Consider the following 24120-nt stretch of genomic DNA (forward strand, 5'->3'; position numbering starts at 1 on the left):
TTATAATACAAGCTGAACTCACGCCATTAAACGATCCCTCTTTTTGGTCTTGACTTGTATGTCCGGCATAGATCTGGACTTTTCAAATGGAGTTTTTGTACTTTGCAACATCAAAGATAGTTTTTTATCAGCCATAATTTTTGATCGATTTGTACCTGTTTTTATGATGGATTATAACGTTATTTTACTAATTCAATGCATTATATAATATTATAAGCTGTCAACGGATAATCATTCATACCGTTTGATGTGTTTTCTGAGTCGCTATTCGTTTCCTTTTCTTCTTCAATGGTGAATGCATCATTGGCGTATCCCATTGTCGGTGAGAATTCTAAAGACTTTTTCTTTTTTGTTGCCACACCATTACCATTAGTTGCAGCACCGTTGCCACTGTTTGATAAGCTTCTTTGAATTCTAAAAAATCAATTAAAATTAAATCAAACATGATTTTTTTTTATTTATATAACTTATATGTATTTTAAAAACCAACCCATTTATTTTTTGAACTAATCTAGAAGCATCTGCTATGCTTCTCCGGGGAGTTACCGGTGGGACTTCACCGGCATGAAGACGTTCACGTTCATGATCAAACCACTCGTACAGTGTATTAGTCCATTGACCGACTCCTCTTATGTGTAACCAAATGTAATCTAAAAAATCACAATATGTTAATATTTTACCACAAAATTTTACCATATGTATGTACTTGTCAAAATAAAATACCACTTTGCTCCGGAGCACTGCTAACGGTGAAGGGATGCCATTCATATTTGGCTATAGCTGGTATATTGACGAAGACATAATCTCCGGGATGATAATCGAAATGATGCGGCCTTTTAATTACCAAATGTGTGACTCTCGATGGTAAAAGTATACCTGAGCTGATGTAAGTTTTACCGGTGTCTTTTCCCAACCAGGCCAAGCGTGAGATTCTTTCAACAAAGTACAAAATGCCTGGCACTATGAACCATTTCCAAAAGCTGGGACCATGGAATATTAAAATGATCCAGAAAGGAATGTACAAAAGATGAGACCAATAGAAGACCTATGAAGGATATTAATGGATACATATGCATTAGTATAATATATAAGATTAAAATTTGAAATGTAGTGAAGATGAATTGAAATTTTATAATATTTACCTCAAAACTGCCACCCCTTCTCACAAAAGCTTGAGAACATATAAACATTATAACAAGAATTATAAACAATGAAACTCCTGTCGGATTTGCACACCCTTCTACAAGTCCAAACAATTTCGGTTTATCTGTCAATAACCAGTCAGTCAGTGTGAAGTTAGCTTTATTTATTACTGGATCATTTACAACGATTATACCTGAAAACAAATGTAATTTTAGTCAAATTCACTTTCATTTAACAAGAAAACACTATTAAACTTCTACATATTATATGTAGGTACATTATAAACAAGTATTTGATAGTTTTCTGGGGATGAAAGAAATTAAATGATGGTGTGGTTTAATGCACGACTGTTTATTATGACGGCCGGGAAGGAAGTTAAGCGGTAACCACCAACATGGTCAAATCGGTCCCAGCTCGCAAGATAGCGACCTAAAATCGACCATATCTTAAGAGGGCTGTACACCCAAATCCTTAATTTTGTTGCCGTTCCTTTCTTCGATATATGTATATATTGAGTGAATGTATATATTGAGTGAATGCGATAATATATATCAACATATATCTTGAGTGAATGCGACAGTTGCGCTTCGACCAGATATGAAAAAGATTCATCATCGGTATGAAAAAGATATTTTCTGTGCAACTATGCGCGTATTTTTTTTAAAATCGACCGTTAAATAAGCACGCTGGACTCTTTTCGTGGGTGTAAAAAAGAGGCGATTTTATAGATGTTTGGCGGCTCCTAGCTCCTATAAAAAATAACTAATCAAAAAAATAAAACGATAGATGCATCCCAATGGTGGATATCCATAGCATAGCATATCAAAAAATAATTTCTCTAGTGCCATAATTGAGGAAGGGAGAATTGTAATACGTTTGAATGGACAAGGCGCTGGTGTCTAGCCCTCTTAAAGCCCCAACAGTTTCTTAGACAATTTTTTTGAAACTCTGAGTATTGAATAGTTTGAATATCAATTATCAAATATATGTATGTATGTTCCTTGTTAAATTAATTGATGTTTTAATCTCACGATGGCAAATTTCACTAATGCTATTGGGTAGTTTTTAAATGTACATATAAGGAAACAAATTGAAACCATATTGGATTGTTTTGTGGTTTCTTTTATCTTCAAACATGAGATGAAAAAATATGCCACCGTGAGACAAAAACACTGCACAGTTTATTTTTGGATACTCACTAAAGTTCAACAAGTGCATCACCGTGTGAACAACGCTGAATATGAAGATTATCATTCCAGTCACTTTGTGGAGATATATGTGCTGATCCAAGGGCAAAATCAAACCGAATCCTCTAGTTCGGAGGAATGTGATGCAACGTCGCAACATCAACACCAACACCCACATACAATCGAAATTCAAGCATTGCCCTAAAAATGGAGTAAAGCGTAAGACAGTTTGTATGCAAGTACATACACAAAGTGGGTACATATGTACATATATTGAGACTCGTACCGCATGCCCTAGCTACGATGACATATCCGTTCGAGTGCCGGTATTGTATGGCTCTGGAGATGAACAGTCCAAGGTTGACCAAGATGAATGCGCTCAAGAAAGACAAATACACGTAGTTGTTCTTCAAATAGGGCATCGACAGCTGGTAGGGTCTGAGGGCCACGATCTTTCCCACATTCGAAGTCGGCGGAGGTTTCGGCTTCGGCGGCACCAGCCATCTGTCTATGCTGAAAATGTCGAAACTCATCTCAAAATGCTGTCCAAAAATGTACCGCAGAGTTTGTCGTTTAGAACTCGACCAACCTGATGGTCAAGTTTTCCAAGAGTCCTCCGTGTTTTTCCAGCTGTCGTTTCAAGTCTTCGTATGTCATCGTGCCTCGTCTTGTGGGGTCGGCGTCTTCCAACAGGGCGTCTGCCAAATCTGCCAGTTGTGCTTCGCTGAATTTCATACCATTTTCTTCCATGCATGCTCTCAATACGTGCCTGAGCTCTCTCTGCTGGATCAAGCCATCTCCTGTGTAGTTATAAATATAGAGTGAAAAAAGAAAAAAGCGAGCGTTATTTCAGACAGCGAACGTTATCTCAGACAGACATACACAGCGTTATCTCAGACAGACATTACGGCGAGCGTTATCTCAGACAGACATACACACAGACAGAAGAGCGATATTATATACATATATGATATGAAACACGAACTCAAAACTAACAAACAATTAAAGTCAAATTCTACCAACCCACTTTACGTACGAACAATGTTGTATTTCAATCACGGGGGGGGGGGGGGGGGTGAATGTGATAGCATGTACATTTCACGTCTATACGACTATACAAGCTTTTTATTAGCTTCACTCTGTTATTTCAGTGACATTCCTGTCCGTCAAAAAATGTGATCTGATTTTTAATCACTTCCATTCTTTAGATTGCTTTGATATCTATCCGGCATATAAGGGTTAGCTAGCATTGAAGTAAGCTAATGTCTCCGATATAAATCTAGAGGAGTTTAAACATTAACGAATTCATTCAAATTTACATCAGAATTTGATTCAGACTGGAGTGATGACAGCTCGTTTTCCATACGCCTCTTTCTACCGCACCTTTACAACTTATTGAAACAGTGCTAAAGCTACTTTTGTCACTCTCGTTTATTTTCATCTTATATTATGTACTCGGTTTCATCTTTTGTTATTTTCTACTTTTTGTATAGATTTTGTGTTAAGCTTACCGTCCAAATCGTAAACTTTAAACAGGAAGCGTATCTTGTCTTCAGGCGATTGTCCAGAAAATTGGTGCATGGCATCTAAAAATTCTTGCAGTGAGATCGATCCCGAATTGTCTTTGTCAAATATTTGGAAAACGCGCTCAGTGAAGAATGGCTGTAATGTTAATTATTGGAATTCAATGAATTTGTTAGGATATTTTCTTATGTATAAATAAGAGTGGTCCACTTTGGCGAAAAGATTGTTGTGGAAAATCTAACAGTTGAATTAATATGAATGGGGGATGTAGAATAAATGATTATAAAACAAATTTAATGAATTTGTCTTAAAACTAGAAGGGAGTGGTATTTTTTATAAGATTTGTTCTTAATCTTCAAAACAAGTATCAAAAAGGGGATATAAAAAAATGTATTTATATTTTGCCAAAGTGAAGATCACTCTTAGGGTCTATTTATATTAGTACAGTACGTGTCGGCAACTGCACGTAACCAGCAGTACGAAAAGTATTCTTTGTTAAATTTCATATGGACACATTCATGTCTAGCGTGGCGTAGACGTAACAGCAACTAAAAGCAGTAGTCTACAAAATCTATTCATACTATACAGCAGTATATTTCACCGTAACGTATCAAGCAAAACTGTTGAATTATTCACGTGCGCCATAGTAGCGAGTGCACGCGTATTATGTAATGAAAGTGCGCATGCGCACATGAATATTTTCGGAAACATCATATGTATTGTGACAATATTGACTCGACGATACGACACAGGCAATATTATGCCGTATTGTCGCGCTCTGTAATGTATGTATATGTTAGCCAAATTTACTTTGCACTTGTCTGAACGCGTCGAAACTGTGAGATGCTGGATAGTATGAATAGGAACTGTCGTTTGCGTGAGTGCTGTAACCGTGAACTGCTGGATACTATGAATAGACCATACTGTGTATATATGTTTATATTTAGAAATGGGCTTACGTTTTTAGATATAACAATTTTTTGAAATTCCTCTCGCCTAATTTCCTTTTCGTTTCCGACAGTTTGTCGAAATAAATTTTCGAGCCATTCTAAGCTGCTTTTGTCGAAACCAGTTCTAGGCCTATAAAAATAAATTCAAACACCCAAAATTATTTATTATCATCGACGACGATGTGACGACGATTATGGTTTCATCGTGAGAATAATTTTATCAATAAATAATGATTCGAATGCATGCAATAATTTCCGATATAGATAAATGATAGCGGTTCATTTGATTTTATTTTGTAATAAAAAAATATGATAAAAATCAATTCAATTTAATTTGATAGTAAAAACAATGATGCTTATGTACATATGTATGTATGTAGAGTCATAGAAATATTATCAGCATGCAACAGGAAATTAGAAACGAACTCACCTAGGATTACTTAAGTTGGATATAAATGCCAATACCTCATCTGGACTGGCGATATTATCATTGTCGCTATCGATTAGTCGGAATAGTTTATCAACGATCTAAATACAAAAAAAAAAAAAAATATGATGATTTATATTCGAAAGTACAATTGCACTTATAGGTATTTACAGCAGTGGTCGGTCGCCAAGTGAGCTGTTTTTGGGCGTAGTTTATATTTTGGGTGTGAACCTTTTTTTTTCAACTAATAAATGACGAATAATAGTCAATAAATCGATATTGTTCTCGCATCTTTTGAATGGAAATAACTACAATGAATACTTAGGGCGAAAACACACTGAGTGGTATGGGACGTCATGTATCCTTGGCTTCTGAGCTTGGGCTTCTAGCAACCGACAAGTTTCTTCTAGATTTCTTCAAATATGGGATTCCTCGTTATCGGTAACTGCCTAGCAAGGATAAAATATCACCGAAAACACCCCAGGTGGTGATTTTTGGGACTGTGTACCATGAATATGGGCTAGCCTAGGCTATATGCTGCGTATTTTTCGCATGTTTGACAGTATCTAAAAAAAAAAAAACACGTACCTCGTCCCACTCTGTGTGTTTTGCCCTTATGGTATTTTAGTACCTGCTCTGCCCGTTCATTGAGACTATTTTTTGTATGAAATTATTACTAAATACTTTTTTCTCTAAGCGAGACATTGTTTAGCTGCCAGCAGGGATGTTCATTTTATTTAAAAATAATACTCTCAAAGAAGCCGAATGGTTGAAAACCGGAAATAATGTTTTTTACGGACGGACGGACCGATGTAGTGCAAGTAAGGCGAAATCACACAGGGAGGAACGCGACATATGTTTTTTTAGATACTTTTAAACATGCGAAAAAAATGTGGCATGTTTTGCACTCACCGTACCAAAATCACCCCCTATTTTATCTTTGTATTTATCCTTGATTGACAGTGATCGATAACGGTGTATCCCATATTTGAAGATACATATGTAGGAGAGCCCCCACATCGGGGAGCGAAGCACACGACGTGCCGTTCTTCCCTGTGTGATTTCGCCCTAAAGCCTCCCCGACAGAAAGAAAAAGGAAACGATAGATCTTATCTAAAATATTTACATTACTATCGATTTATTTTACTACAATACTTAGTTTTTGTTCATTTATTTTATTAAACTACATATTATATTTTATATTGAAAACTCCTGTCAACTACATATATAGAAAAAATAGACCAATAGGACGATCCTGGAAAAATAAACGACGCCCAAATATACGTATGTAGCTCGCGTGGCGACCAGTGATCTACAGTATATTGTTTTGATTAATAGAGTTCAATACTCACTCCTTTTGCTTGAAATATTTGGCAAAATTTTTCTAATGTTATAAATTCTTGACCGCACAAAACGTAACTGACGCTCTCCACTTGTTCGGCCAAATCGATATGTTTCTCATCACTGAAATAATCAAAATAAAATAATAAAAATGGAAAATTTTGTATGTTACAGAGTCGTGAGAGCGAAAGGAAATACTTGCATCAATCTCTCCTTGAGAAACTCCACCCAGTCTTCCTGGACGAGGTAGTTTTTCTGATCCTGGTCGAAGAGTTGGAACAGCTTGTCGAGAAAGTCCTGAAAAACAAGAGGGAATATCAATCACTGTAAGATTGCAAGGTAAAAACTTGAAGCGTTGTGTAAAAGTTGCGTAATTTAATACTGTTTTACAAAGGCTATTTTAGTACTCGGCCGGTAATTTATAGGCTATCTTTTTCACACAATAGTAATGGAACAATAAATTTTATGGGCAATTAATATATTTTAAACTCGCTCAACAACGACCTGCTCGTGATTTATAATGGTGCGTTCAAATGAAACGTACATTTATAAGATTGCTCATACGCAGTCTTAAATCACACCGGTTACATATTAACCATTGTTGTGGTTTCTTCGCGTTAAACCACTTAACCCGAAATCAAACTGCATTAACGCCAAAATTAGCATATATTTTCGTAATTAATCGCCGATTGTAGATTTCGAAGTACGGAGTGTCTTAAGGTGGATATTGACGTATAGATTTATATTGTAGACAAGTCTCTAGTATTGTTTGCCATAGTATATTTCCAGATACAAGTAAATATAGTTATTATAAAGTATAGTAAGTATTATATTATATATAAATATAGTAAGTATTATATTATACATATGGGCCGCCATATTTGAAAGTGGCATAGGTCCACTTTTCTTCATATCGAGAAATATATTGCAAAATATTTAATATAATATTAAGAAAATTTTAAACAAAACATTAAATATAATATTAATAATGTTTTAAAATACTGGTGGCCTGTAAATATGTTTATTCTGCTGTTCCTAGATCCGGGACATATCGAATTAAAATAAGTGATAACAATTTGTGAATTGAGTCAAACAGAAGAAGTGTTTTTGGAACTGAAAATTGGACGTCCGTCACATTCAAATATAAAGGGCTCATATAAAGTTTTGGTTGACAATGCAATAAAATCGGTCGGGTGATAATGTGCGACTTGCGAGCGACTTGGTTGAGAGCGATCAGAGACCAGAGACCAGGGCATGCCACACCCGTCAACTTCTTTGTCGCTTACATTTCCATACATTTTTTCTGGTCGCACAACTTGTCGGCCGACAAAGTTGCACGGTGTGGCCCGGGTCTGGGGTTGGTTGCTGTCTTTTAGTGAAATTAATATATGGACCGGATATTATAATCATGATACTTTTTTTAACAATGAACTTTAACAATTTTTGATAATGTATGTATGTATGTAGGTGTGAATATATGGAAGACCGAGCATCGTTTGGTAGAGGTAGCTGGGGGCATATACAATTACATAATATATTTTTATAATAAGTAGTTCGCGTGTAATGCTTTCAAATGAGTGGTCACGGGTTCAATGCTGTTGTGCCCAGTGCAGCTGCTGCTGCTGTCAAGACCTTGGATATGCGACTCCAGGTCGATCGTTTTCCAATTTATCTGATTTCATTGAAACGGTTCCAAGAATTTGACAACCTTGTCTCATATCTCGCAAATTTCGAGTTATTGATTTATAAAATGCTGTAAAAATTCGAAAATATTTTTCATAGATGTCTTTGTGATGCTCTGTAAAATTGCTCTATAAATGTGTTATCGATTTATAGAGCCAGGAAAACGCGTTGGTGTTTATCTGTTACGACTTCTTGGTATATGTATATATAGGTATATTATATATTCCTACGTATGTATAACATAGAAAATAAACATTAAAACCAAATATTTAATATCTGTTAACAGATCAAGTAGGCTTATCTTCTATTACTGCATCGTAAATTATTTTTTTATTCGAATTGTAAGATACATATATCATTCATTTTTAGCCTTTGATTTATAACATGATTTTGCTTATATTTGCACAGCTAGCTTCCGAGGCAAATGATGATGCTTTTTGATGATTTTCACCCTCAAGTTTTCCCAAAGTAGTGTTTTTATTGTTTTTCTTTTTGCACTCAAAAAAGTTTGTAAGATTAATTTCATCAAAGTCTTTGGGCCGATTTTTAAGACAAAATTGACAACAATAAAAATAGAAAACGATTTTTCTATTCAATAAGAATTTTTTTTAAATTTATCTCTCATGGGCTCTATCGTAGTGTTAACAATGACGTATGCCGTAGCCAGAATGAATCCCCATAATGGACTTGTCCGCCGACAAATCTAGACGTGAATGCCCACCTTTGGAGCTGTATATTATAATGTATTCGGAATTTCGTGCTCGCCATTGACTGTTTTGACAATAACGTTAGATTTGGCCATAGCTCATTAGCATTGCGCTCACCTTGCTCCAGATAAGACGTGACGTCAGGTGCGATTTTGGCCGATGGGAGTGTCCAAGTGAAATATTGATTATCCAATAAAAACGTACTCCAATTTCCAAGGATGTCTTGGACCAATCGCGCACCGAGCCGGGACGATTTTTTCATCGATCGAAAGCCAATAAGATTCATTTCTAGCGGCGCGTCTATGAAATTCTATATCGCAATTTGATCTACTTTATTACGTTCGTATGCGCGCGCGCGTATTACATACATATGTGCATGCAATGTCAACGCAATATCTACATATGTATGCATGTATGTATGTAGATCGATTGTCAAATTATTTCGTTGTTTGGTTGGATAAAGTTGTACTTCTCCAGTCGCGAAAATTCGTGAAAATCGGAAAACGCACTGTGATAGTTTGAGCAGTTGCTTTACTGCCGACTATACGTATAGGTTTATCGCAGAAGAGTCGTACGATTAATTTAAATTCATTGTAATGTATTTAAAATTTAGCAGGATCGCTTTCGCTTAAATGCCGATTATTAATGAACATCCATATATGTTATTCGACAACTGCACTTTTCGATTCACAAGTTTATGTCCTTCATAGGATACAAGTTTGTCTAATGTTAGAACTATTGGTATTTTAGTGGATATGAAATGTTAGTCGAGTGTATTTCTTACAAAAATTGTATTTAGTACAAACTCGTTCTTTCAACTTGTTAGTGGCTTTTAAAAGGTATATATTATAAGTACAATTAGTCAATATATGTATGTACAGTCAGCTCAATGTTTTATAATAAGCCAGTATTCATTAGAGAATTGAGTGGAAATGAAATTATAACAACAGATTCTTAAATGGTCGATTGTAATTAAAAAAAATCGGATGTGACCAACCCACGACTTTATCTATGTATTTGAGGAATATAGGAAGGATAAAAAACAAAATTTGATAATCAAACGTACATACGCGTTCACACATGCCGGCTATGAGAGCATTTTCAATACAAATTGAGCGTAAATGTAGGGAAACTTACACAAGACAAAAGTTCTACTTGCGGTTGTCGGATTTTGTTCGAAATATTTTTGTTACTTAAAATCACTATAATTATTATACACATTAAATATCAAAAAAATAAAAATATTTTTAATGGTAAAAATAAAATAATGAAATATTGTTTTAAAAAAAAAATACTACTTCCGGTTTTTATTAGTTTATTAGAGTAATTTTATTAATCTTTAATGCACAAATTAAAAGATTTTTTTAAATATAATAATCGCAATAATTCAAATCGAGGCTTCTTTTACATAGAAACTTTATAAACTTTTTTTTTAGAACGGATGATTTTTTGAGAGTAATTCAGACAATTATTTTTCAATCTACGATCTAGCCTTCACGGGTAACTCTACTCGTAATGAGTTTATCTGTTCGGTTTCATACATTACACAACAAATTTTCATGAATTTGCTATTCGTGCTGGCAAAAGTACACAATACTTATTACGCATACATACCTACTTGTAAATATATGTATATTGCGGATCGACGTATTTTTAAGTAAATTTCAAAATTAATTCAATTTATTTACACATTCGTTTGTACAAAACCTTGAACTACTTCTGTTTCATTTTGCATCACCCGCACAAAGTGAGCTTTCAGTTTCACGCTGAAAATCCAATTATGTATTTAGTTTTAGACATAAAATGGCTCTCACACACCCCAACATATGTACGATCTCGACGATCGGACGCGTTTAAAATGTTTCCATCGATACAAATCACGACTGTGACAAAAATACGCTCCGTGTCGGTCGAATCCCCTCAAGTTGAATATTTTTCCACATGAATGGGCCATTAATCACTATTATTTTTAACGGCGATCGTCCACCGAAACGAGATTCCCGACAGAGAGAGATAGAGAGGCGAAGCCTTTTCAAAAGAGTGTACGAGCGACCGAAAATTTAATACGTCTGACACCTGAAATGAGTTATGACAGTTACTTATCTATTTATTAAACATATACCGAAACATACGTACATACGTACTCAGAAATACGTTTTCCGCCCGAGGGCCTCCTATCAGAACGGTGTTCTCCTATAAAAACACTCTCTACACAACCTAGCAGTCGTGATAATTTTGTATTGCACACGTAAGATTTGCCGTAGATAAGCGAAAAAGGAATAATTTAATTTTTAACATATTAGCCACACTGATATTACACGTTGCTATAACGCGTCACTGTAGCCAGTCACATAATCATAACACAAATAAAGGTATATAAAACATCCGTGCTTGATATTTTTAATTGATGAAATCAACCACGGGCGTTGCTCCACAACCACTTACATTAAACATGTAATTTTCACCAGCATCCCAGTTGAGCAGATATATCGCTCTAGATATTGGATACGTTTCCAACTGAGCCACAGGACGAGAAAACAAATAACGATTCCTCAGGTCCCTGAACGTACCAGGTGCATACAACTTTAATTCATCGAGAACCTGAGGATTGTGTTCTAACCCATTTAAAAGCTTAAAAAAGTGCTTTCCCAGAAACATAACACGACCAATCTCCAATGAGTTGAAGCCTAACGCCCCCAATAGGAATGCACTAGGACATAGCCAAGGATAATAACCATACAATTTCATATAAAGATATCTGAGAAACCGTTATTGGATTCTCTCAATCTTCAATGAGTGAGTCATATGAGTAGGACTCCATATAATGGAGTCTCTATATGCTTTTACCTTTAATTTCTTTTCAATCTATGAATTATTACTATTACATATTATTATGATTTTTATTATTCTCTCTTATTTTCTTATGGAGGCCATTGTGGCGCATTTGGTTCTTCCTGTAATGCCACACTGGTTTGAACTAATGTTTAAATAAATATTATACTCACTTTATATTCAATGTGAAACTAAGAATAGGATTTGAGGATTATATTTATTCTTTTATTTGATTTTTTTCACCTTATCTTCATTTCTATGTACTATTTTTCTTTTGTCTTTTTTCGTTTACCATTTTTTTTATCATGTTTTTCTTTTTGTTTTATGCATATTATTGTATTTTATTTTTGTGTTCTTCTCTTTTTCGAATGTAGGCCATTGTGGCGGATTAGGTTCTTCCTGTAATGCCACAATAGTCCAAAACTATACATGAATAATGGAAGAAAATTCTAGAATGCTACGTACTAGAGATTCATAAAGAATTTTAAACACCGACACACTCTGGAAAGGTTTACTAACTCGCAGTAAGAATCCCATCATTTTTGTGGCCCGCAAACAACTTTTATCTATGTGCCGTTTAAAATAAAAAAAAATATTTGCTAAATTCATCCACTAACTTTAACTCCTACACCACTTAGTTGATAGGGTGATAGGGTGTATGAACGAATAGGCAGTGAACGAAATTATTGTTACTCTCTGTATTTTCACGTCCGCGAGAAATCGAAAGCTTTCAGTTCCACGAGTGCTAGTATGTATGTAGTATCCTTCGGTAATTTTTTCGATTGCAAGTTGGCCCGTTGGTAACAGATGTTGACTGGTCGGAGAATGTGATCAATTGCGTGTAATGGGCGGCGATGTTCTGTAATCTCTGTATCGGGAGCTCTGTAGGTATCCAAAATCTGTGGTACAATCTGTGACACCCCGTCGTGATCGGAGCCGGTGAGCCTACCGTGTACCTGGGCGTAACAGAACATTTTTCGAATCGACGATTAATCTAGATATCAGATTATTCTCTTGTGTGTACGTAGCGTTCTTTTTGTTGATGTTGTTGCTGGTGTTGTGCTTGTATTTTGTGTCGATCGTGGTTTTGAATTTTGACGGCGTGTAACTGTGTAAAGATTTGCTTGCATTGTAGATGAAAATCGTTTCTACAATACATGTGCGCATATTATAGTGCTTCCAATCCCGGAAGATAGCTTCAGCAACATTGCGGTGCTAGGAATTTCCAATCCCGGGATCCCGGTGCTAGCACCGGGAAATTATTGTTTAACAAAAAAAAAGTTCAATTGCATATTTTCATTATTTAAAAACCGTTCAATTGCATTTTGCAACTCTCCCGATGTTTCACGCAAAAAATACTCCTCATATTGGCGTTTTTGTTTTGAGAGTTTGGCTACATTCTTTAAAATTTCGGTTCGCATCCATTTCTAGATTTCTAAGATTAAATAAAAGACATCTAATAAAGTAAAAAAACATCACTTTGATTCATTGATTAGTTTTTTACAAATAGTTTGTACCGTCTAGTAATTATTCATCGAAACAATCCACCTAATATGTATAAAAACTGCAATTACATACATTGATTTTATGTAAAAAATATATTCCAATACGTACGTATTATCATATGCATATGTGTAGGTGTATGTATGCATGTATGCATTATTCTAGTTATTGATTTTTCTTTTGTATTTCATTGTAATTTATTTTATATTTTTTTTCTTTCTTCATTTCCATTATGTAAAATGGTCAATTTTTTCTTGACCGTAAAATAAATAAATCATATATATAAAGACGATAATCTGTGTGTATGTGTGTGTGTGTCGATAAAAAATTAATGAATCGATAAAAAGCCTAAGCTTTGTATTAATTTTGATTCAGAGTCGAACCGGTGAACCTTCACGCGAACACAAATATCCTCTTATAGGTTTACCTGAGTTCAGGGACTCAGCCGTCAAACCATCGTCGAATATTCAAATAGTCCTTTCTTTTAAACATTAATGGAAGTTTTCATTCTCGCCATATAAAAATGCGTAATTATAATAATTTTATTAAGCCATGTAACATAAATAATTTTATGAACCATTTTTTTAGTGTTCATATTAAAAAATTAAATATATATGTTTTTAATTAAAATTCATTATATTTTAATGATAATCGAAAAATAAAATCAATTCGTTGTCTCAGACCGTACCTGGGCCGCTCGGTTGCTAGACTGGGCTTTAAACCTATACACCACGACGGCTGACAAAGGAGGTGTTCTAAATTAATTAAAGATGTATTTATAATATTCAAGGTTGCGAGGTCAATTACCGGGGTTTGTTTATATGTACATAATTGTGGGTATTGGGTTTTGTAAATTAAACATACACACATAGATATGTATGTTTAAAATTAAACATACATACATAGATATATTGCTTACGTCACGCGATGTAAAAATACGTACTTTTCATATTATCCGATTCCGATTTAGATTTCCACTTCGGGTTTAATAATTTTATTATTATTTTTTATTGCATAATTTAATTGGCATAATCGATTCCCGATTTATGTTTCAGTTCAGTTTCCGACTAATTTTTACTATTCATATTGTAACTTTATTTTAAATCATGTATCAATCCGAAAGCATCCATTGAAATTTTAACGCACATAAAACTAGTAATACATAATTGCAAAGGTAATTCACCTATCGGCGTTTATTAGACGAATAAGTAGGCACACAGAGCGTACGTTACTTTTAGTTATGTATGTAAGTTGCGTTAGCGTTGAAAGCTCGGTCGTTAATAATTGAAAAGCGCCTCAATGCAGCCGCTTTACCTGTGTACCTTTGAGACTGGACATCAATTCATTCATCATTATCCACACACATACACACAGACATAACATAAACGATCATCTTTCGTCGCGATCAATGAGCAGAAGTGCCACTAATGATCCCGACGCTCTGCTCCAATTGCGTCCTGCTGCTATGTTAATACATATTATCTGGTACGACAGCGATTGCCAGAATTCGTTCATATATGTATGTAATACATATGTACAGTGTATTGCCAAACCGATCATACATCATGACGTTGTTATCTCCCCATCTCATTGTGTTCCGTGACCGCTGAATAATTGTATTAACGCGGGAGAAAAAATCGAAAATGGGTTTTAGGTAGCGAGATTTTCAAAGAAATCGTTTAGCGTGAGGCTATCGATTACGAGTTACATAAACATATCTCATTATTATATAAATGAAAAGATTTCACGCTGCTTTAAACAATTTATCGCTCGCTATGAATCAAAAGCTTATTGACCGCGGTGCTGATCCCTGCATACTTCATTCATCATGTGATGTCGTGTAGCTTGTGATGCGGACAATGTGTAATTTTGTACTGTATACTAGTAAAGATTTGGGTTTTTTTAATATTTTAATATATTTATATATATGTGCATTTCATTTTCAGTTGATGTGTAGACTGTGTATTGTAGACTGTAATTCTGTTTCTTATGAAACAGAATTAGAACTAGAGAAGAGAGAAGGGGTTGCACATAACAAAGATCTGCATACTAATATCAGAAAAATTTAGATCAGTTTTGACAAAGTAGTATTGACTACTTTGTCGAAATTATGTTCTTTAGTTAGAACCACATACGTGGTTTGTTTTTGTTTGATTTTTCTAATTGTGATCATTTCTAAATATATATTTGTACATTTATGTAGATTTTTCTATACGACTAATTGACTGATTTGTTATTATTTTGAACATTTATGGCATCTAATGTATATGTATTTTCGCCAGTTAAAGTATCACAGTGATCTAGAAACTAGCATGTAAATTTATACGGATCAAGAAACACTAGATTATGTATATAAATACATAATAATTATTATATATTTTAACATTATATAGGACATCTACATGTGTATGGTCAAATATTGCAAAGATGCATTGCAACCACTTATACAATACGATCGATACGATCAATATACGCATTTATACAATACAATATCATCCACAGAGACATCTATGGAGAAAGTTTTGCAGCATTTTATTATACAAGTCGGCGAATCTCAAGATGCTGAACAGTTTGAGATTTGCAAGATACATAGGAAAGGAAATGCCAATTTTACAGGACCCATTTCAATGAAAGTCAGAAAAATTGGCAACGATCGACCTGGTGTCACAAACCAAGGTCTAGCCAGCACCCACTAGTGGGGCTCGAACCATGACCACTCTTCTCGAAAGCATAATATGTAACCACCAGTCAAAAACATGACTTATCGCTACCGCCTTTAAATCATACATTGGAACGTAGAAATGTATAAATGCATTTTTTTATGATGTACCCCTTTTCTAAATAATACAAAATCTATTAAAATAAATTTATTGTAGTTCATTCTAGGAATACAAGAAATATAGGGTGTATATAGCTTTGAAAACCACAAAGTTATTACGAAAAACGTTAAAATTGGTGCACTTGCATACCCCACTTCGTTGAGGGGGGGTTAAAAAGGTCTACGGGCAACCAATTGCTTTGCAATAAATTGACAAGTTGCTCCGAAATTAATCTCTTTTAGAGTAGCGTGAGAAATTATATCAAATTTGTAGTAGATCTTAATCGAAAAGTTTAAAATAATACATATATTTATGTAGTAGAGAACATTTTGGTGTTAAATATTGCTAGATTCACACGTGATCTACCATTGATTTGCATCAAATCAGCAAACACCACTAATATATACACAGCATTCAAAAGGTGTAAAAACGGCAATTTTTATAAATGAACCACACGAAAAGAAAAAAAAAACACCATCATTAATAATTAATGATCTCGAGAACTATTACGTCACATAAAATAAAGCACTTATTTGCATTACTCCATGCACGCCCACGCACCTCGCGCACGTACCGCTCGCGTTATCTCAAAGCTCCTTAAGTTCACCGAGTTAATTACCATGCAATAACAACGAAATTAAAACCGAAAAAAAAAACATAAAGTAATGAACACGCTTTATTCGGATCCGAATCTACAACTTCTGCTTTCGAAACCGACTGCTCGGCCGTCACACACACACTCGGTCGCTATCAAACCTAACAACCGCCCGTCAATTCCTATTCAAATCTCATTACCGATTGGATATTAATTGCCGGGTGTTAAGCTTCTACGTTGTGTGTATCTCTTTGCGATGGCGAAATTCCATAAAAACCTTATCCACCCACGCGCCATTGTCTGAACGCGAAAGAAGTGAACAAAGATCGAAAAGTGTTTAAGATCGGTTTTGTAACGTAGAAAAATCGACGGGATTGCGCGAAGCGTAATTATATGTACGTAGTAATACCGAGTCTATCCGTTTCGATTGAAATATATTTTTTGTACACCTCTAATAATTAATTTAATTAATTAATATAACGGCAAGTCATCATTTCGAAGTGGAATTATGACACCTTTGTTGTATCAAAACATGAATACTACACTGCGGCTGTAATTGAAATGCGCTGTTTCATATGAACTAATCACAAATCTATACACCTATAGTACATATGTGATACACACAATAACATAATAATCTTTTCTAAAATAAAAAAAATTGATATACAAAATATTGAATTTAACGGCGCTTGATATAGATATATGTAGTAGATACATATATTTTTTTTCATTTTAAACGAATATACATATAAAGTTTGAATGCTGTGCAATTCAAGTTGAATATTTAATTACATTGTTTGGAATCGATGCGGTGCAAACGATCGAAAAGCGCCAGACAGACTGAACCACAGATTAACGACACGTGTACCTTATGCGTGCGCACTGCTCGCACTTACACCAAGCGAAATCTACCCGAAGTGCCGACATATCTACCCTGTATACGTTCTGTGCTTCTGATACTTTAGTTCCGATTTTTTCCTTATTAAATTATTAAAAACTCGCCACAAAGATCCAACTCAATTTTAATAATTGCATCTGTGCACATCGAAAGGTTACTCGTCATCTGATGTGCAATTTTACATTCGTTAAGTCGAGAATTGCGTTTAAAGCAGCCATCCAGTTAATCTGTGGTTCAATCTGTCTGGCGTTTTTCGATCGATTGCACCAAACCCGTTTGGAATATAATAGAAAAATAGTTCCTTTTTGTCTAAACTTATTATCTAGTGCAATCATCTTATCGCTGGATCAATCGGCGTATTTTCAACTTATGCGTATGCAAATTCGACGAAAATCAATTAATACTTCACAAAAAATATTTATTGACCCGATATATGTATACTTACATATGTATGTACATGCTACATATGTCACGGCCGTAACCAGGCAGGGGGGGGGGATTTCTACAAAATAAAGATGATTGCTTGTTTGTCCGTTGTAAAATTCTACAGTTTTGATGTTAATACCATCAAATTATATATGCATACTATCTCAAGGTACTCTAACTACTTAAATTGTGCAAGTATCGTTTCCATGTCAACCAGCAACATGGACACGTGGTGGTTAACATATTATGCTTTCGAGAAGAGTGGTCATGGTTCGCGCCCCACTAGTGGGTGCTGGCTAGACCTTGGTTTGTGATTCCAGGTCGATAGTTTCTTATCAGAGTTTGTCAATCTTTCCTTATTTTCATCGAAACGGTTCCTGTAAAAATTGGCATCTCCTGTCCTATCTCTCTTGCTATTATCAAGTAATTCAGCGTCTTGAAGTTCGCCAATTTGTTTATAAAATGCTGAATTTTTTTTTCCGTAGATGTCTGTATGAATTCGCATTGTATAAAATGCTTACGTATACATATTGATTGTATTGTATATGTTCAAAGTGCACTCGTTGCTTTGGAGCGATCTGTAAAGGCGATTGTTCATGTTCTATGATGTAAAATAAAATATATTTAAATATGTACATATGTAGAGAGGATTTTTTTGGTTTTCCGATTATTAAAAGTGGAATACATAGTGAAATACAAGTTTGTTAGACGAATAACCATAGTCGATTTTCGTGAAAATCATTATTTTCTTTTCCGGAAAATTTCATCGCAGAATATGGTATACGATAAATTGAAATAAATCATGTTTCTATACAACTATGTTTATAAACTTAATTTTCGTAACGAAGTCAATTCAGTGCATCAAGAGCATACAGTAAATAAATTCCATTTTCAAATTCGATACCTTAATTTTTTTTTGATCATATGCGAAATTGAACTGTTCATAGTTTGAATCTATTTATAATATTTAAACATAACAAGACATAATGAGTTCTAGCTGTGAATATTATACATTATTATACTCGAAATAAGAACAAAGATTAGTAATGTTCTAACTAATCAATATACTCGTACATATGTTTGTATATGTACATACAAATACTGCATTTAAAATATGTATATATGCACATACATACATACATAAATATATTGCCTTTTGGCTCAAATTATTAATGAGTTCAGCCCACACTTCAACATGAACTTATATTGTTTGAAAAATATTTTTTTATGAAAATTATCGTACGATTATCGTAATATATTAATTTTTATTATTATGCACAGTCAGTGAAAGATTTAATGGCGTCCTGTTTGGACGGATGTGACAGAGATGACCTCAAAAAATAAAAAATAAAAAAAAACCTTACAAATCCTAATCGTTCGGTCGGAAACTATTCATTCGTGAATTTTCCCACGTCGACGCGTCGAGTTTTCGATTCGTCATGATTTATCTGCATCTGCGATGACCTTCTCTAGTGTACATATGTATGTACGTATTTCTTCCCAAATTGATCACATATGTGTGTATATACAGCTTATATTAATTAGTGTGGGCTTTCAATGGCGAATCATCACCGATAGACGAGCTCGTCGATTTCAAGCCAAACATCAGCGATCGGAGCTTTGGCCGCCTGTCAATCTTGCATTGATTCTCCTTCGGGTGTGTGAAAATCGCCGATCGCCGATTTCGGTCGGTTGCTTTTCTTTCAAATTATTATATTACCGTGTCGAAATGCGTAGGTGTAAATATCAATGTCGAACGAGTGAGTTTTTAATACGTGTCAAATTTATTGTAACGCTTTTAATTTGATTTATCATAAGTGGCGTGACCCCCAAGTACATGTATCGGGTCGATGATGGCGAAATTAATCCGCTTGTGTGTGTATTTATTAATTGCTCTTCTGAATCAGTGCATTTTGAATTATCACTATATGCACATACCGACATATGTTCTTGAAATAGGGAATGGATTTCTGTGAAATATTAGCATACATCAGCAATGTGACATGTTTATATGCAACGCTTTTCTCGGAACAATTTTTTGATGACCTATATTGTGATAGTTTCTTAGTAAGATATTGTACATATGTATGTTGCATAGATACGTATCTGTCGTGATATGTCAAATTTACGACATGTACTTTTTAATTATAGGTTATAAAAATGAATACAGTCATTGCAAAAAAAATTATAAATGTCGTTTTCAACATATCTTACATATGTATAAAACACTAACGTTTGTTTGTTCGTATGTATGTATGTATGTATGTATGTACCTACGTATTTTTCGTCAACAGTCTATTGTTCTGACGTCATCGCACAAATAATTCGCTTTTTTCCGATTCAAAGGATTCGAAGTTCCCGGGGGCATAGGCGCCGAGGGCGATGCCCTAGGGCTTCGCCCCCTAGGGGGCGCAGACCCCGGGGGTGTACATATAATTATTTTTAAGAGACTTACTATATATGTTTGTTTGTTCGTGACAGTCAATTTAATATAAAAAAAACAAATAAATTTATATAAAATAAAACTATTCAAATAAATTTAATAAAATTTTTACTATTAGATTAGTCATGTTTAAGCGGTTTATATTACAACTACCGAGCGAAGCCGGGTAATAAAGCTAGTATACTAGAGAGTATCCACTGTCTACGTGCATTCGTGGGTGTACAATAGATACCCCAGATTAGGTGAACGGTACTCATTGCGTCAAATCAATATATACATGAAAGCTTGATAATGAAGATTAAGTTAAAACGCAAAAAAATCCATTATAATATTTATTTAGATAGTAATTAAAAACTTCATATATTGCGGATTTATTTGACGAAAACGTAAAATTCGTGAAGCCTCTCATTTTATATTTAAATTATATTTAAAATGTAATTTTCGTTAATTTAATTTAATATCTGGCAGGCCTGATTTAAATGAGATATATATTTTGTATTGGTTTTTTTTCTTATGTTATGACAAAGCTTAAAGCTTTGTCATCTCAAAAGTAGTGTAACGTGTAGTAGTGGAACATGAGAGAAAGTATCAACTGTCTAAATGCATTCGTGGGTGAACAATAAACCCCGGATTATGCTAACGGGACTCAGTAAATGCCCAAACAAAGGATACGCTGGAGTTCTCACATAATAATAGACTCGGGAGACCACGGGAGACTTTTACGTGCCTAGACAATAGATACATAAATGGATCGGGGAAGCTGTGGTGGGCAACTTGTCCTTTATACGGAGGTACACACGGATCAGATTGTTCTGGAGTGAGCGGTGGTTACGTGTGGACCTCCCGAATCGTTGAATAAATGCTGTGAAGCGACTTTGGCCTTTCATTTGGATAATGAACCCACCCCCACGCAACAATACTATACTATGTCAATACTATATTTGTATTAATAATTTATTTTGTTGAAATGTTAGTAATTTATTCAATTCGATAGATTTTTAAATAAATAATAGTTTTGTAAAAAGTTAATACAAGGATATATTTATTTATGTATTTTGAAAATACGTACGAAAAATTTGTCGAAATTTCATCGAGGCAATTTTTTACCTAGACCGAAATTAAAACAGACCAATTCTAAAACTTTCCGCTTTATATTATACATATGTATGTATATATACATTGATTAAACGTATTCAAAATTATGCTGAAAACTTATCAACGTGTTATTTTTATTGCCTATAAACGGCTTAAATATTATTTGGCAATAGAACCGGAATGTAAATGTATTCGTTTTATATACAGTTTACTATTCATTTGGTATATATTAATATTAAAAAACTGTTCCATTTTGAGATTAGTTTAAATTCAATGAAATCGTTTGAGAGTAGAAATCGAAAATCATGAATTGAACTGTATAAAATGTATATACAGTTGCATATTTTTAACATTTTTAAAAATTTATTTTTGTTAGGTATGTAATATAAAAATGACTTGATTAATATAAAATCATTAAGAATGGTTTGTTTGGTTTACAAGATGTATTTTTAAAATATTTTTTACGTGGAATTACGTACGTATGTATGTATATTATTGAAGATATGTAAAATTCATATAATTTAGTGTTGTGTGATACGAAAATATTAAATGATTGCATACTATTTACATCAAATAAGCATTTGATAAAGCAACCATTATACTTTGTAAAAATAGTAATTAGTCGACCTGGTGATTTGTAAAGTTATGTATGAAAAGTCATGTAAATAGTCGCAAAAACTAGTCATTAAAAAAATGGTGATATCGATTAAATAATGAATCATATCTGCAACAAATATTTAATTTTTCAACACAACGAATACATTCACATGTGATAAAACCTACCTATGTATATTATTTATTTATTTATTTACATATTGCCCAAATGCACTCCATTCTATCAAAAAATATCTCGTCTTCTTTAACCAGATATATCTGTTACGGTAAGAGTATAAAGTTCGAATCATTATACACTGACTAGTAAGTGTATGCATCATCAAAAGCCCCAATTAACAGTATACACAGGAGAATGAATGAATACGTTTATATACTAGTAAATTCACACACTTGCTATCCGTATGCAGTAAATGTTTACGAAAGGAACAACAAGTTGACATTTGTTTACGAAAGGAACACAAGTAATACGAATGTACATATTGTAAAACTTCTACAGTGGGTTTGACTTGTTAATTATTATCTAGTAGTTGTTTTTCCCGGCTTTGCTCAGTATTTCTAATATAAACAGCTTAACCTTTTGAGTAGTGAGTTAATTTTTACATCAGAAACGTCTCAGGAGCGAGTTTTTTTTTTTGAATTAGAAGATTTTAATTATATTTACTGTATGAAAATTTAATAGTAAATATATAAAAAGTCATTTTTGAAATTATATATTAGATTTCGAATCAATTCAACAATAAATAAGTTACTTGAAAACAACCAGCTATATTCTTATAGTACAAAATTCATTCATCAAATTGATCACCTGTCAAATCACTCAAATTTCATTCGTTTTGCACGAATTTGTCTAGTAATCGAGTAAGCTTTAGCTAAAAACCAAAGCTTACTAGTCAGTGTATAATGATTCGATATTTGACGTTCTTACTGTTACAATATAATGCCACTCAATTGTTTTTAAATTATTTTTATTCGCAATACAATCTCGATATAAAATCGATTAGTAAATTAAAATGCACTGTTTTAACATCATTTATACTGATTCGAGATTTGACGGTCCTATTGTAATATATCGATCGAATTTATTTCGATCCCGGAACACTTTTTGAACTCTACGAGTATGTTTTGTATTTACAATTGAAATACATCATAATATTCCATTGACACAATCAAAAATTACACACACCTGTACAGCACGATGAAATTTGTCACCCAAGGTATGGCATTTTCCAGTTGCACTTACATACACACTATTCACGATATGCGCATAATACCTAATCCACACAGGCGGAGAGGTCAACGTGTTGATTTACGATATATGTGCTTTTAGATTGATCTCGATTTTGATTTACGACCGATTGAGTTTTACGACACCCGACGTTAAGTGAATAAATAATACCGCGACGCGTGGTCCACATTCGGGCTTATTACCCCGGCTAATCTATTGCATCTTAAGTGCGGCATGCGCAACACACACACACACACACACATATTATATGCTACATCGATAATTATATAGGTAGAGATATGTATTATTCATGTGTATATTGTGAGTTTCGTATGGTGTGTGAACCTGTAAGCCCAGCATGCATTATTGATGATGTGTGGCGTGAGAGATTGACAATATTCGACCTGGAGCGTTCGTATCGCGAAACGGTGATTAGTCTCGAATTATACGTACCTATGTGTGTGTAGGTATATTATGCCATCCGGTAACTGATTGGTAATGATCGTCATTAGCCCTTTACGGTGAAGAATTTTGCGTTGAAGAATTTTGCGTTTATGAAGTGTGATGAATGCTATAATCTTATGGTGCTAATTCTTATGTATTTTAGCTTTATCTATGTACGTAGTGACAAAAGATGAAGTTTTGTGATCATGCGAAAAATTGAACTCAAGATTTTGACTGATTGATCTAGAAAAAATGTGTTGTGT

General features: G+C 34.0%; 1 protein-coding gene across 1 annotated transcript in view; it reads right to left on the minus strand.

Annotated features, from left to right (window-relative positions):
* Positions 1–24120, minus strand: part of Nox (NADPH oxidase) — a 96052-nt gene that overhangs the window by 3450 nt on the left and 68482 nt on the right. The window contains exons 2-14 of the mRNA XM_077439657.1: positions 6775–6869; positions 6584–6695; positions 5235–5332; positions 4814–4934; positions 3842–3992; positions 2920–3130; positions 2617–2843; positions 2343–2531; positions 1143–1336; positions 724–1045; positions 491–650; positions 242–414; positions 23–155 (exon numbers count right to left, since the gene is read on the minus strand). Of these exons, the coding sequence (XP_077295783.1) occupies positions 23–155; positions 242–414; positions 491–650; positions 724–1045; positions 1143–1336; positions 2343–2531; positions 2617–2843; positions 2920–3130; positions 3842–3992; positions 4814–4934; positions 5235–5332; positions 6584–6695; positions 6775–6869 (2186 nt within the window). The remainder of the gene's footprint in view (positions 1–22; positions 156–241; positions 415–490; positions 651–723; positions 1046–1142; positions 1337–2342; positions 2532–2616; positions 2844–2919; positions 3131–3841; positions 3993–4813; positions 4935–5234; positions 5333–6583; positions 6696–6774; positions 6870–24120) is intronic.

The sequence above is a fragment of the Arctopsyche grandis genome, chromosome 10 (assembly GCF_051622035.1).
Source record: "Arctopsyche grandis isolate Sample6627 chromosome 10, ASM5162203v2, whole genome shotgun sequence".
In the NCBI taxonomy this organism is placed as follows: Eukaryota; Metazoa; Arthropoda; class Insecta; order Trichoptera; family Hydropsychidae; genus Arctopsyche; species Arctopsyche grandis.